This window comes from Coregonus lavaretus, assembly GCF_964263955.1.
Source record: "Coregonus lavaretus genome assembly, chromosome: 23".
NCBI lineage: Eukaryota > Metazoa > Chordata > Actinopteri > Salmoniformes > Salmonidae > Coregonus > Coregonus lavaretus.
The window spans coordinates 22,722,085-22,738,695 of record NC_140010.1 but is presented as its reverse complement, the minus strand read 5'-3'; the positions used below and the strand labels follow the sequence as shown (position 1 = coordinate 22,738,695).

The window sequence follows — 16,611 nt, the reverse complement described above, 5'->3', positions numbered from 1 at the left end:
GAGGTATTGGGAAAATAACTTTGTAACAATGTGGAACAATTCTACAGATCCTTTGGAGGTGCTACGAGCCTGTGATCATACCTTTTAACAGGCTGCTCCAGAACATACCCTTTATAGAAACAATACTCTACTAAAGATGTGTACTGCTTTTATGAAAACAAACCTGCTGTATGTCTACATTGTAGCCATCATTATCAATCAAATAGTCATTGTAAAATAGCATCTAAATCAACAATGGATGGAGATGAAATAATCTTAGACCTAAACAAAAAATGCAATAAGCACTAAACTGGAGACAGTTCTGAAAACAGTAGTCCATGAAGAGAAACCAGGTCTGGACTGAAATATCAAAATCTTTGCATTTGTGACTAAAGTCTTTGTCTATTGTTCCCCTTCACTGAAAATGGAAGCTTTCTGTACACGTGTTAATATATCTGCAGGGTTTCTGTTGGGGGTTTGAATTCAGTCATAAACCTTTCACTTCTTTATTTTTTGTCAGCATACATCAATACAGACATCACAGGATACATAGTTTTACAAATACAAAGCACGCCACTTTGCTGTGGGGTAGTGTTCAGTGACTGGGCTTGGGCAGTCAGTTGGCTGGGCCAACCCAACCCAACATGAAGGCCCACTCCTCTTTTCCCTTACAGATGGGAAGGACCTGCCTTTACGAGTTGCCAGGTTGGAGCCTTTGCTGGGTAGCACAATGGAAGGAACACTCAAACATTTCTGGAGGACAAGCATTTTATGAGGCTTTATCAGAGCAGGCAAAACAGAAAATCAAAGTGATCAGCAAAGTGATATGATCAGCATGTATGCTGTACAACTGAGGACAAGAAGCGGAGGTGGAATTTACAACTGCGTTCCAGGTTGTGATTTTGAAAACAGCGGTTTGTTTGGCCAGCGTTGCAGTTCTGTAACAATTCAAAGCCATCATCTCTCCTAGTCTAGGGTTAGAGCCATTTGAATCTTTACATCCCCAAAAAATAATTTAAAAAAATTATCTCCTTGCTTTAGGTTTAATTATTCTATAGCTTTTACTGTATAGTTGAATGAAAAATGTACACCATCTAAACCTTGAATTTCTAATTGAGTAGTTTTATTATTATTACTTTAAATGTATTCCTGTACAATGAAATAGTTCAACTTCAACCTCAAGACGACAACGTTGGTTTAAAAATACAGAGGGGTTTCTTTTCGGCCATTTTTTAAACATCCTTTTCCCCCCTCACCAAAACTCTAAAGAAAAACTGGACTTTAATAATATATACTTCTGTGTGTGTGTGTGTGTGTGTGTGTGTGTGTGTGTGCGTACATATGTATACAAGTGTAACCTCTATGTCATTTACACACAACACTGTAAACATACACAGACTATTATACATGTGCTTGCACTGATCCTTGGGATTTGGTTGACTTCACTATAACACCACAACTGAAGAAGGAAGGGAAAAGGAGGTTGAAAAGAAGAGGAGGATCTCCTGGATGTTCTGAGGTTGTTGGTTTGGTTGAAAGCTGAAAGAGTTGATCGTTTTCCTTTCCCCCTTACCAGGCCTTCAAGCAGGGTGCGACGACCGGCGGCCAGCTCAATGTCTAGCTTGGCTGTCCCGATGGCTTGAACCAAGATGGGGTTTTCCACACAGAGCGAATTACACCACCACCTCCTCCCACCTGAACACACCTCTCCGCAGGGATGATGGTGTGGCAAAGGAGGGGGGCTCAGTGAGTAACACAGCAGTGTAAAGCTGGGTCGTCTGGGAGCTACAGGATCAAACACACAGAACCAGAAGTGTCACCCAGGGTGGAGGGTATCTGGCTGGAGTAGACCACCCACCACTAGAGGGCAGGGTGGAGGGTATTTGACTGGACTAGACCACCCACCACTAGAGCGCAGGGAGCCAGTGAGGGGTGGTTGGTTAGTCATTCTGAGAATACTACTTGGTTTGGTTCTGTCCCCATGGCTGGTTGGTTTATCAGTCAGTCCTCCCCTGGTCTGAAGAGTCATTCAAGACATCAGTTTAATCTCTCTAAGCTCTGATGGGGGCTTCACAAACCCAGGCCCACGCAAGGTGAAGAAAAACAAATACGGTGAGAGCAAATGGAAATATTAAGAGGAAAACATGGAGGGAGGAGGGGGTTGGAGGTGGAGGCCGGTCAGGGCAGGCGCCGTCTTCTTCACATGTAGACGCGCCTTAGATCTCCTGGCGACGTGATGGTGTTGCATTGTGGGCACAGTTTCTTGTTTCCCTGTGGGACAGAGAGAGAGGAAAATGTCATTGTTTAGGCCACAATATGAGCAGTTGAGGGTTTGAGCAAAGCATAGAGAATGCATCTGTCCTTAAAACACCCTGGTGAAATAGTATGCGGTACTTAGACTGACAGTACAGAGATAGTCCTGTAATAGATCAAAACAACCACATCAAATCAAATTGTATTTGTCACATGCGCCGAATACAACAGTGAAATGTTTACTTACAAGCCCTTAACCAACAAGGCAATTTTAAGAAAGAACACCAAACAAAAAAAAAAAAAAAAAAAAAAAAAAAAGTAACAAATAATTAAAGAGCAGCAGTAAAATAACAATAGCGAGGCTATATACAGGGGGTACCAGTACCGAGCCAATGTGCGGGGGCACCGGTTAGTCGAGGTAATATGTTCAGTGGGGAGAACAAGTATTTGATACACTGTCGATTTTGCAGGTTTTCCTACTTACAAAGCATGTAGAGGTCTGTCATTTTTATCATAGGTACACTTCAACTGTGAGAGACGGAATCTAAAACAACAATCCAGAAAATCACATTGTATGATTTTTCATTAATTAATTTGCATTTTATTGCATGACATAAGTATTTGATACATCAGAAAAGCAGAACTTAATAGTTGGTACAGAAACCTTTGTTTGCAATTACAGAGATCATACGTTTCCTGTAGGTCTTGACCAGGTTTGCACACACTGCAGCAGGGATTTTGGCCCACTCCTCCATACAGACCTTCTCCAGATCTTTCAGGTTTCGGGGTTGTCGCTGGGCAATACAGACTTTCAGCTCCCTCCAAAGATTTTCTATTGGGTTCAGGTCTGGAGACTGGCTAGGCCACTCCAGGACCTTGAGATGCTTCTTATGGAGCCACTCCTTAGTTGCCCTGGCTGTGTGTTTCGGGTCGTTGTCATGCTGGAAGACCCAGCCACGACCCATCTTCAATGCTCTTACTGAGGGAAGGAGGTTGTTGGCCAAGATCTCGCGATACATGGCCCCATCCATCCTCCCCTCAATACGGTGCAGTCGTCCTGTCCCCTTTGCAGAAAAGCATCCCCAAAGAATGATGTTTCCACCTCCATGCTTCACGGTTGGGATGGTGTTCTTGGGGTTGTACTCATCCTTCTTCTTCCTCCAAACACGGAGAGTGGAGTTTAGACCAAAAAGCTCTATTTTTGTCTCATCAGACCACATGACCTTCTCCCATTCCTCCTCTGGATCATCCAGATGGTCATTGGCAAACTTCAGACGGGCCTGGACATGCGCTGGCTTGAGCAGGGGGACCTTGCGTGCGCTGCAGGATTTTAATCCATGACGGCGTAGTGTGTTACTAATGGTTTTCTTTGAGACTGTGGTCCCATCTCTCTTCAGGTCATTGACCAGATCCTGCTATGTAGTTCTGGGCTGATCCCTCGCCTTCCTCATGATCATTGATGCCCCACGAGGTGAGATCTTGCATGGAGCCCCAGACCGAGGGTGATTGACAGTCATCTTGAACTTCTTCCATTTTCTAATAATTGCGCCAACAGTTGTTGCCTTCTCACCAAGCTGCTTGCCTATTGTCCTGTAGCCCATCCCAGCCTTGTGCAGGTCTACAATGTTATCCCTGATGTCCTTACACAGCTCTCTGGTCTTGGCCATTGTGGAGAGGTTGGAGTCTGTTTGATTGAGTGTGTGGACAGATGTATTTTATACAGGTAACGAGTTCAAACAGGTGCAGTTAATACAGGAATGAGTGGAGAACAGGAGGGCTCCTTAAAGAAAAATGAACAGGTCTGTGAGAGCCGGAATTCTTACTGGTTGGTAGGTGATCAAATACTTATGTCATGCAATAAAATGCAAATGAATTACTTAAAAATCATACAATGTGATTTTCTGGATTTTTGTTTTAGATTCTGTCTCTCACAGTTGAAGTGTACCTATGATAAAAATTACAGACCTCTACATGCTTTGTAAGTAGGAAAACGTGCAAAATCAGCAGTGTATCAAATACTTGTTCTCCCCACTGTACATGTAGGTAGAGTTATTAAAGTGACTATGCATAGATAATAAACAGAGTAGCAGCAGCGTAAAAGAGGGGGGGCAAAGCAAATAGTCTGGGTAGCCATTTGATTAGATGTTCAGGAGTCTCATGGCTTGGGGGTAGAAGCTGTTTAGAAACCTCTTTGACCTAGACTTGGCACTCCGGTACCGGTTGCCGTGCGGTAGCACAAAGAACAGTCTGAGTAGGGTGGCTAGTCTTTGACAATTTTTAGGGCCTTCCTCTGACACCGCCTGGTATAGAGGTCCTGGATGACAGGAAGCTTGGCCCCAGTGATGTACTGGGCCGTACGCACTACCCTCTGTAGTGCCTTGCGGTCGGAGGCCGAGCAGTTGCCATACCAGGCAGTGATGCAACCAGTCAGGATGCTCTCGATGGTGCAGCTGTATAACCTTTTGAGGATCTGAGGACCCATGCCAAATCTTTTCAGTCTCCTTAGGGGGAATAGGTTTTGTCATGCCCTCTTCACGACTGTCTTGGTGTGCTTGGACCATGTTAGTTTGTTGGTGATGTGGACACAGTACAGAACAGGTATAAAACCACATTCAGCCACAGTGTATAGATCCCTAAGCATGCCTCCGTCAGTGACACAGACGGCCTACAGTGGAGCATCAAAGCCTGCTCATCATCCTGTTCCAGGGTTCCTGCTCTGCTCTCTCCCACTTTGAATCACTGCCATCTCCTATAAAGCTGTGTACAGGGTGTAATTAAAAGGCAGCGGGGGCAGGAGCTGACATCAGGGCAAGGTGAGCTGTGTGGTCTCCTCTCTTTCTGTGCCACACATGAGGTGGTGCTGCCCCGAGTGGAGAGAGGGAGACGGGCATCTGCCACGGCAGGAGGGAGGGCTGCCACGCAACCATACAGTCTGCCAACTGAGCCATCTACATGGGCCCAGATTCACAAAACACTTCTTACGCAAAAACGTAAGAAGTTTCTTAAGAAATATTAACTTGATAAGATAGTTTGTAAGTGCAATTCCTCAACAATATATCTTAAGATTTAATGATTTTCTTACGAACTTCTCAAATATCTTCTTACGAATCTTCTTAAGATGTTTGTTGCTAGGCAACCAATTTAGCTAGCTATCTAGCTAGCAATGGCAATCACGTTAGCATATTTCGTACTGAAATGACTGCTCTAAAACATGTTCTTGGGTTTAAAATAATCAATACTAAAACTCTCAGATTAAGTTTGAGTGAATTAAACATGTTAAATTGCTTTCATGAACTTATTCTCTCACTGCCCAGAGTTTAAGACAAGGGTTTAGCTATCTTGGAATTAAGAACAAATCCAAGAAATGTACTTTCAATAATCAGGAGAAACATAAGAAATAGCGCAAGAACATTTCCAATAACATTTTTGAGGAATAGCAACTTTGCTATTCTCCATAAGTCTATAGTTAAGGGAAAAAATGCAGTTAAGAAGGTATTTCTTAAGGTTTTGTGAATCTGGGCCCTGAACCCTTACCCTGGCATGTATCTGAACTGTGTTCAAATTTGTTTTCTTTCAAATATTTTGAGCATTTGATTGAGCCTGCCAAGTGTCATCTATCTGAACCCCTCCCCCTACAAGTGCTGACACACCACCAGCTCAAACACGAAAGACATGTAGACTACCTGCTTTCACTGGTCTCCTGTCACTGACTCATTAACAGGAAAATGAGGTATGGGGAAGGTTACTGGAGCCACACTGTGAAGAGGTCTAGTCTACTACCTGTGTGTGTGCTCAGAGCGTGAGTCAACTTCCAGCACACTGGGACCTGTGTATGTACAGTCTGAGAGGTACTAGCTGACTGACCTGGGATCTATCTGGAATGAACCAAGGTGATATAACGGTTCTTGTCAGAGTATGCAGAGGGCACAGTGGGAGTTACTGAACTAGGGGCAGAGTTCATACACTGAGTCCTGACACACTGATGTGGTGGGCTGGGTTAGCCCTGTGTGTATGTACGTGTGTGTGTGTACACCTGACTGCACAGGGTTAGGCCCTGGCTTACAGGAAGGGGTAAATAAATCTTTGCCAGACAAGGAGCACACAGCTGTTAGCAAACAGTGGAGTCTCTGTGCTGCCAGAACCAGGAGTCAGGGGGCAGCTGGGGGGCCCGGGCAGCTCTCACGCCACGGTGGATTTGTGGCTCCCAACAGGTCTGCTCATGTCTAGAGCAAAGATGACCAGGCTAAGGAGATGGGCGGAGGGGCCTTGAGTAGAAGTGGTCTCCATAACAGCAGCATGCAGTAACAGAAAAACTCAGGGAGTATTGGACCAAGCCCAAACTGGTTAGCTCTCGTTGTCTTAACAGCCTACAGGTTCATTTTGAAAATAAATGAAGCTTGCACCGAACTAAAATCAGTGTCCAACGACCTTGCAGACGGACAGACAAACGAGCTACCGTACCAGCCTTCTTCTATTGTTGTATACCTCATCCTCTAAGAACCCCCCCAACCCGTACCCCGGCTCCAATGAGAACCAGGTTCCTCCATCGTCCTCTCTTTACACAAAGAAATGACAGCAGGGCCTTTCTTTCTTTTCTTCATATAAAATAAAAGAGTTACCTGATCTTAATGAGCCTGGTGTACGGTGTGGCCAGATGCCGTGCTCTATTAAACTCATAAAAAAGGCCTGGCGGTAACTAGATTACACGCATTTACTTTGATCAAGATGTGGGGAGCCCTGCCGTACAATGCTTTTATTGCTGTCTTTGGGCAACATTTGAATGCCCACATTAGGATCAAGCTGCTGCGGCAGACACACATTTCTTATCCACCCCTCAGCCTTCCCCCTTTCCCTCCCTCCTTCCACCACTGCCTTTGTCTTTCACACACAGGGCTTTGTGATGAAAAAAGGAACACATATATTGGATATTGGAGGAGGATGAGGAGGGCTGAGCTGGGAATTTTCTTTTTATGAATTGCTTCTGTGTGTAGTAGCAAAAAACAGGATGAGGAGGGAGTGCATCGGGGACAACAAATTCTCCCCAAAACATAGGACACAGCAGAAGGTCCTGGAGGTTTCCCTTTTTTATTTATTTATTTTATTTCACCAGGTAAGCCAGTTGAGAACAAGTTCTCATTTACAACTGCGACCTGGCCAAGATAAAGCAAAGCAGTGCGATAAAAACAACAACACAGAGTTACATATGGAATAAACCAAAACGTACAGTCAATAACACAATAGAAAATAGAAAATCTATATACAGTGTGTGCAAATGTAGTAAGTTATGGAGGTAAGGCAATAAATAGGCCATAGTGCTAAATAATTACAATTTAGTATTAACACTGGAGTGATAGACGTGCAAATAGAGATACTGGGGTGCAAATGAGCAAAATAAATAACAATGTAAATAACAATATGGGGATGAGGTAGTTGGGTGGGCTAATTACAGATGGGCTGTGTACAGGTACAGTGATCGGTAAGGTGCTCTGACAACTGATGCTTAAAGTTAATGAGGGAGATAAGTGTCTCCAGCTTCAGAGATTTTTGTAGTTCGTTCCAGTCATTTGCAGCAGAGAACTGGAAGGAATGGCAGCCAAAGGAGGTGTTAGTTTTGGGGATGACCAGTGAGATATACCTGCTGGAGCGCATACTACAGGTGGGTATTGCTATGGTGACCAATGAGCTAAGATAAGGCGGGGATTTGCCTTAGAAGTGATTTATAGATGACCTGGAGCCAGTGGGTTTGGCGACGAATATGTAGTGAGGACCAGCCAACGAGAGCGTACAGGTCACAATGGTGGGTAGTATATGGGGCTTTGGTGACAAAACGGATGGCACTGTGATAGACTACATCCAATTTGCTGAGTTGAGTGTTGGAAGCTATTTTGTAAATGACATCGCCGAAGTCAAGGATCGGTAGGATAGTCAGTTTTACGAGGGCATGTTTAGCAGCATGAGTGAAGGAGGCTTTGTTGCGAAACAGGAAGCCGATTCTAGATTTAACTTTGGATTGGAGATGCTTAATGTGAGTCTGGAAGGAGAGTTTACGGTCTAACCAGACACCTAGGTATTTGTAGTTGTCCACATATTCTAAGTCAGACCCGCCGAGAGTAGTGATTCTAGTCGGGCGGGCGGGTGCAAGCAGCGTTCGATTGAAGAGCATGCATTTAGTTTTACTAGCGTTTAAGAGCAGTTGGAGGCCACGGAAGGAGTGTTGTATGGCATTGAAGCTCGTTTGGAGGTTTGTTAACACAGTGTCCAATGAAGGGCCAGATGTATACAAAATGTTGTCGTCTGCGTAGAGGTGGATCTGAGAGTCACCAGCAGCAAGAGCGACATCATTGATATACACAGAGAATAGAGTCGGCCCGAAAATTGAACCCTGTGGCACCCCCATACAGACTGCCAGAGGTCCAGACAACAGGCCCTCCGATTTGACACATTGAACTCGGCTGTACAGTACTGTCTTTTATCAATCGCGGTTATTATATCGTTTAGGACCTTGAGTGTGGCTGAGGTGCACCCATGACCAGCTTGGAAACCGGATTGCATAGCGGAGAAGGTACGGTGGGATTCGAAGTGGTCGGTGATCTGTTTGTTAACTTGGCTTTCAAATACTTTCGAAAGGCAGGGTAGGATGGATATAGGTCTGTAACAGTTTGGATCTAGAGTGTCACCCCCTTTGAAGAGGGGGATGACCACTGCAGCTTTCCAATCTCTGGGGATCTCAAGACGATACGAAAGAGAGGTTGAACAGGCTAGTAATAGGGGTTGCAACAATTTCGATGGCTAATTTTAGAAAGAAAGGTTCCAGATTGTCTAGCCCAGCTGATTTGTAGGGGTCCATATTTTGATTTTGCAGCTCTTTCAGGACATCGGCTATCTGAATTTGGGTGAAGGAGAAGCGGGGGGGGGGGGGTAGAGGTAGCCAGGTGGAAAGCATGGCCAGCCGTAGCAAAATGCTTATTGAAATTCTCTATTATCGTAGATTTATCGGTGGTGACAGTGTTTCCTAGCCTCAGTGCAGTGGGTAGCTGGGAGGAGGTGCTTTTATTCTCCATGGACTTTACAGTGTCCCAAAACCTTTTGGAGTTAGTGCTACAGGATGCAAATTTCTGTTTGAAAAAGCTAGCCTTTGCTTTCCTAACTGATTGTGTATATTGGTTCCTGACTTCTCTGAAAAGCTGCATATCGCGGGGGCTGATCGATGCTAGTGCAGTACGCCACAGGATGTTTTTGTGCTGGTCAAGGGCAGTCAAGTCTGGGGTGAACCAGGGGCTATATCTGTTCTTAGTTCGGAATTTTTTGAATGGGGCATGCTTAATTAAGATGGAGAGGAAAGCACTTTTGAAGAACATCCAGGCATCCTATACTGACGGAATGAGGTCAATATCCATCCAGGATACCCGGGCCAGGTCAATTAGAAAGGCCTGCTCGCTGAAGTGTTTTAGGGAGAGTTTGACAGTGATGAGGGGTGGTCGCTTGACCGTGGACCCATTACGGACGCAGGCAATGAGGCAGTGATTGCTGAGATCCTGGTTGAAGACAGCGGAGGTGTATTTAGAGGGTAAATTAGTCAGGATGTTATCTATGAGGGTGCCCATGTTTACGGATTTAGGGTTGTACCTGGTAGGTTCCTTGATAATTTGTGTGATATTGAGGGCATCTAGTTTAGATTGTAGGACGGCCGGGGTGTTAAGCATATCCCAGTTCAGGTCACCAAGCAGTACGAACTCTGAGGATAGATGGGGGGCAAGCAATTCACATATGGTGTCCAGGGCACAACTGGGGGCTGAGGGGGGTCTGTAGCAAGCTGCAACAGTGAGAGACTTATTTCTGGAAAGGTGGATTTTTAGAAGTAGAAGCTCAAACTGTTTGGGCACAGACCTGAATAGTATGATAGAGCTCTGCAGGCTCTCTCTACAGTAGATTGCAACTCCGCCCCCTTTGGCAGTTCTATCTAGACGGAAGATGATGTAGTTCGGGATGGACATTTCTGAATTTTTTGTGGCCTTCCTAAGCCAGGATTCAGACTCTGCTAGAACACCAGGGTTGGCAGAGTGTGCTAACGCAGTGAATAACTCAAACTTGGGGAGGAGGCTTCTGATGTTAACATGCAAGAAACCAAGGCTTTTACGGTTACAGAAGTCAACAAATGATAGCGCCTGGGGAGTAGGAGTGATACTGGGGGCTACAGGGCCTGAGTTAACCTCTACATCACCAGAGGAACAGAGGAGGAATAGAATAAGGATACGGCTAAAAGCTTTAAGAACTGGTCTTCTAGTGCGTTGGGTAGAGAGAATAAACCGGGCAGATTTCCGGGCGTTGTAGAATAGATTCAGGGCATTACAGTTGAAGTCGGAAGTTTACATACACCTTAGCCAAATACATTTACACTCAGTTTTTCACAATTCCTGACATTTAATCCTAGTAAAAATTCCCTGTCTTAGGTCAGTTAGGATCACCACTTTATTTTAAGAATGTGAAATGTCAGAATAATAGTAGAGAGAATGATTTATTTCACCTTTTATTTATTTCATCACATTCCCAGTGGGTCAGAAGTTTACATATACTCAATTTGTATTTGGTAGCATTGCCATTAAATTGTTTAACTTGGGTCAAACGTTTCGGGTAGCCTTCCACAAGCTTCCCAAAATAAGTTGGGTGAATTTTGGCCCATTCCTCCTGACAGAGCTGGTGTAACTGAGTCAGGTTTGTAGGCCTCCTTGCTCGCACACGCTTTTTCAGTTCTGCCCACAAATGTTCTATAGGATTGAGGTCAGGGCTTTGTGATGGCCACTCCAAAACCTTGATTTTGTTGTCCGTAAGCCATTTTGCCACAACTTTGGAAGTATGCTTGAGGTCATTGTCCATTTGGAAGACCCATTTGCGACCAAGCTTTAACTTCCTGACTGATGTCTTGAGATGTTGCTTCAATATATCCACATAATTTTCCTTCCTCATGATGCCATCTATTTTGTGAAGTGCACCAGTCCCTCCTGCAGCAAAGCACCTCCACAGCATGATGCTGCCACCCCCGTGCATCACGGTTGGGATGGTTTTCTTCGGCTTGCAAGCAACCCCCTTTTTCCTCCAAACATAACGATGGTCATTATGGCCAAACAGTTCTATTTTTGTTTCATCAGACCAGAGGACATTTCTCCAAAAAGTACGATCTTTGTCCCCATGTGCAGTTGCAAACCGTAGTCTGGCTTTTTTATGGCGGTTTTGGAGCAGTGGCTTCATCCTTGCTGAGCAGCCTTTCAGGTTATGTCGATATAGGACTCGTTTTATTGTGGATATAGATACGTTTGTACCCGTTTCCTCCAGCATCTTCACAAGGTCCTTTGCTGTTGTTCTGGGATTGATTTGCACTTTTCACACCAAAGTACGTTCATCTCTAGGAGACAGAGCTTGTCTCCTTTCTGAGAAGTATGACGGCTGCGTGGTCCCATGGCGTTTATACTTGCGTACTATTGTTTGTACAGATGAACACTATTGTTTTCACTATATATTTTACCTCTTGGGGATGTTATTCGAAAACATAATGTTAACTTTCACTGCTATGCGGATGACACACAGCTGTACATTTCAATGAAACATGGTGAAGCCCCAAAATTGCCCTCGCTAGAAGCCTGTGTTTCAGACATAAGGAAGTGGATGGCTGAAAACTTTTTACTTTTAAACTCGGACAAAACAGAGATGCTTGTTCTAGGTCCCAAGAAACAAAGAGATCTTCTGTTAAATCTGACAATTCATCTTGATGGTTGTAAAGTCGTCTCAAATAAAACTGTGAAGGACCTCGGCGTTACTCTTGACCCTGATCTCTCTTTTGACGAACATATCAAGACTGTTTCAAGGACAGCTTTTTTCCATCTACGTAACATTGCAAAAATCAGAAATTTTCTGTCCAAAAATGATGCAGAAAAATTAATCCATGCATTTGTTACTTCTAGGTTAGACTACTGCAATGCTCTATTTTCCGGCTACCCGGATAAAGCACTAAATAAACTTCAGTTAGTGCTAAATACGGCTGCTAGAATCCTGACTAGAACCAAGAAATTTGATCATATTACTCCAGTGCTAGCTTCCCTACACTGGCTTCCTGTTAAGGCAAGGGCTGATTTCAAGGTTTTACTGTTAACCTATAAAGCGTTACATGGGCTTGCTCCTACCTATCTTTCCGAGTTGGTCCTGCCGTACATACCAATACGTACGCTACGGTCACAAGACGCAGGCCTCCTAATTGTCCCTAGAATTTCTAAGCAAACAGCGGGAGGCAGGGCTTTCTCCTATAGATCTCCATTTTTATGGAACAGTCTGCCTACCCATGTGAGAGACGCAGACTCGGTCTCAACCTTTAAGTCTTTACTGAAGACTTATCTCTTCAGTAGGTCATATGATTGAGTGTAGTCTGGCCCAGGAGTGTGAAGGTGAACGGAAAGGCTGGAGCAACGAACAGCCCTTGCTGTCTCTGCCAGGCCGGTTCCCCTCTCCACTGGGGTTCTCTGCCTCTAACCCTGTTGCAGGGGCTGAGTCACTGGCTTGCTGGTGCTCTTTCATGCCGTCCCTGGGAGGGGTGCGTCACTTGAGTGGGTTGAGTTACTGACGTGATCTTCCTGTCTGGGTTGGCGCCCCCCCCTTGGTTTGTGCTGTGGTGGAGACCTCTGTGGGCTATACTCGGCCTTGTCTCAGGATTGTAAGTTGGTGGTTGGGGATATCCCTCTAGTGGTGCGGGGGCTGTGCTTTGGCGGAGTGGGTGGGGTTATATCCTTCCTGTTTGGCCCTGTCCGGGGGTTTCTTCGGATGGGGCCACAGTGTCTCCGGACCGCTCCTGTCTCAGCCTCCAGTATTTATGCTGCAGTAGTTTATGTGTCGGGGGGCTGGGGTTAGTTGGTTATACCTGGAGTACTTCTCCTGTCTTATCCAGTGTCCTGTGTGAATTTAAGTATGCTCTCTCTAATTCTCTCGTTCTCTCTTTCTCTCTGAGAACCTGAGCCCTAGGACCATACGTCAGGACTACCGGGCATGATGACACCTTGCTGTCCCCAGTCCGCCTGGCCTTGCTGCTATTCCAGTTTCAACTGTTCTGCCTGCGGCTACGAAACCCCTACCTGTCCCAGACCTGCTGTTTTCAACTCTTAATGATCGGCTATGAAAAGCCAACTGAGAGACCTGAACCCTAGGACCATACGTCGGGACTACCGGCCGTGGTGACTCCTTGCTGTCCCCAGTCCGCCTGGCCTTGCTGCTATTCCAGTTTCAACTGTTCTGCCTGCGGTTATGGAACCCCTACCTGTCCCAGACCTGCTGTTTTCAACTCTTAATGATCGGCTATGAAAAGCCAACTGAGATTTATTCCTGATTATTATTTGACCATGCTTGTCACTTATGAACATTTTTGAACATCTTGGCATGGTTCTGTTATAATCTCCACCCGGCACAGCCAGAAGAGGACTGGCCACCCCTCATAGCCTGGTTCCTCTCTAGGTTTCTTCCTAGGTTTTCGCCTTTCTAGGGAGTTTTTCCTAGCCACCGTGCTTCTACACCTGCATTACTAGCTGTTTGGGGTTTTAGGCTGGGTTTCTGTACAGCACTTCGAGATATTAGCTGATGTAAGAAGGGCTATATAAAATAAAATTGATTGAATTGATTGATGAACGTGGTACCTTCAGGTGCTTGGAAATTGTTCCCAACGATAAACCAGACTTGTGGAGGTCTACAATTTCTTTTCTGAGGTCTTGGCTGATTTCTTTTGATTTTCCCATGTCAATCAAAGAGGCACAGAGTTTGAAGGTAGGCCTTGAAATACATCCACAGGTACACCTCCAATTGACTCAAATATGTCAATTAGCCTATCAGAACCTTCTAAAGCCATGACATCGTTTTCTGGAATTTTCCAAGCTGTTTAAAAGGCACAGTCAACTTAGTGTATGTAAACCTCTGACCCACTGAAATCGTGATACAGTGAATTATAAACAAATTGTCTGTAAACAATTGTTGGAAAAATTACTTGTGTCATGCAAAGTAGATGTCCTATCCGACTTGCCAAAACTATAGTTTGTTAACAAGAAATCTGTGGAGTGGTTGAAAAACAAGTTTTAATGACTCCAACCTTCGACTTCAACTGTATGTACAGGCAAGGATATGGAAGGATATGAGTACAGTGGAGGTACACTGCCTGGTTGGGCCTACTGTACTGTACAATAAGGGGTTAATGAGTTAGGTGGGACTCACTACGGTGTTTGTAAAGAGAAGAGAGGAGAAGAGGTACCTACACCCCTGTGGTCAGATGCAACAAAATTGTCTAAATAATTTACTTCATTAATCACTGACCAAAGACCAAATTAGAAAAATGAATAACAAAACAAACATAGCTCAAGAGTATGTTAAGTTTGTGTGTTTAGACGTAAGGGGTATAATTCAGAGGTTAGAGTAGACCTATTTATTTCAGAGTTGAGAGAGCGAGAAAGAGAGAGAGAGAGAGAGAGAGAGCGAGAGAAAGAGAGAGAGCGAGCGATAGAGAGAGAGAGAAGTGGGAAGTTCAGTCACTATGAAACTGTTCTATAATCAGTGGCTGTAATGTGATGAAGTAGTGTTGCCGTGCAACAGCAGTGTTGTGATGTGTTGTGGAGGCTGGGTGGGTTGCCGTTGGGTTCTCACCAGAGTCCTGAGCCAGCATTCCTCACAGTGGACGTGCCAGCACTGGATGGAGGTGAGGGGCATCGTGTACGAGTCCTGCCACAAGGGAGATGGGAGAGAGAGAACATTAAGCACAAGAGATTAAAGGGGAACTGTTTGGACTGACACAAATGCACGGTCGCAGGCACACACGGCACAACACTGGACAAGTCCTGACGAACGACGGCACCAAAACAAAAGCACCAGGCAGCACTGCTAGAAGCACAGGCATGGATGAGGGGAGTGGCCAGCCCAGCCGGGTGAGCAGGTGGGCGGGTAGAGGGAAGGAGAGTGGGTGAGCACAGAGAGCCTTACCCTCCGGAGCGGGAGCAGCCGTTTAATCCCGCCGCCGCTGCAGCCCATAACGTAGCCTCTATACAAACAGTAAATGCTCAGCGGGGGGAGGGGCTTTGAGCTCTCAGCAAACCGCCTCTCATTGGGCGCTGTTACCGCGAGGGCCCGCCCCAATTGGCCCAGATTCTTGTCTTCAGCCCTGTCTGTTTGGAATATTTTCCTCTGTAGGGAAGTACAGAGGGGGCACTGCTGAGCACAAGAATGTGGCGGACTACAAAGCATAGATAGAAACAGGTACGGACGGACTGGACGGACACCGACACATGCACTCACACAACATCAGGCGGCACTGGAGAGAGAGGTCTATAAGAGTTTCTGTTGCAGCTCTTTTGATGTGATATGTTGAGACTTGTGGCAGGCTCTGATCAAAATAAGCTATAGATAACTTTACAGGCCAGAATATGCTGTTTCTATGAAACGTACTGAAACAGAACAGGGAACACTGAATGTGAAGATGATGTGATGTGAAATCCAATGCATCCATCTAGTGTCCAGTTCCTTAAAGCAACAGTAGATGGTGGTAGAGATCCACTGACAAGGACCCTGCTGAGGTGGTCTGCCTGTACGATGCTTTAACAAGTGTTCAGATAACACAGGTTACAAACTCCTTGAGGAGCTTGTAGAGAAAGATCCTCAACTCTACTGCCTAACAAGCCCACGCCATTTTGTCTTTCAAAATGAGTGATGAGGTGTAAGCAGTCAAATATGACTCCTGACCAACTTAGTTGGTGGGTTAGACTTTCAGGTCATTGTTTAGGCTATTTCCTCACCACTCTTTAAAAAATGACATCTAAATCCCGTCAACAAACAGGTGTGTCAGTCAGAGCAGAGGGCAGAGCGTCTTCACTCCTCAGCCTGGCCGAGTGAGATTTGTGATGGGAGGAGACGACAGTAATGACAAATGAGCTTTACGATGGTCACCGGAGGGCAGGAGTGATCAATATGCATCCATTCTCCTCTCCTCTCTGCCCCCCCTTTAGGAGGGGCAGGCGTCAGTAATTACTTGCTTTTCAGAGTTGTGGGCCCGGGTTGGGGCCGGGGTCAGGGAGCAGGGGCTGCCAAAGCATCTGGCATCTTCACTCTCCACTCATTCTCAGGATGGGAGGATGGCAGGGTGGGTGGGGTCTATGACGATGGGGGAAGTACCACCACAACACACTCTCAGGAACACTTACGAAAGGATTCTGATTGCTCAGGTGTGGGGTGTTCTTAATCCATGTTGTCTGATTTTCTCTCAGACCAGAACAGCCGAGCCAGTCATTAGGGACATGACAGATAATCAACTCTCGAGGAACCGGATACGTTGATGGATGTCAATCACCAAGGTGACATCAATAACTAAAG

General features: G+C 45.4%; 1 protein-coding gene across 3 annotated transcripts in view; it reads right to left on the bottom strand.

Moving 5' to 3' along the window:
* Positions 1–471: 471 nt before the first annotated feature.
* LOC311098747 (E3 ubiquitin-protein ligase RNF220-like) overlaps positions 472–16,611 on the bottom strand; it is a gene marked incomplete at its 5' end in the record, with an annotated part of 152,005 nt that continues 135,865 nt past the window's right edge. For all 3 annotated transcript variants that reach the window (XM_084139295.1, XM_084139296.1, XM_084139297.1), the window contains 2 exons: positions 472–2,250; positions 14,896–14,970. In XM_084139295.1, the coding sequence (XP_083995421.1) occupies positions 2,179–2,250; positions 14,896–14,970 (147 nt within the window). In that variant the 3' untranslated portion in view covers positions 472–2,178. The remainder of the gene's footprint in view (positions 2,251–14,895; positions 14,971–16,611) is intronic.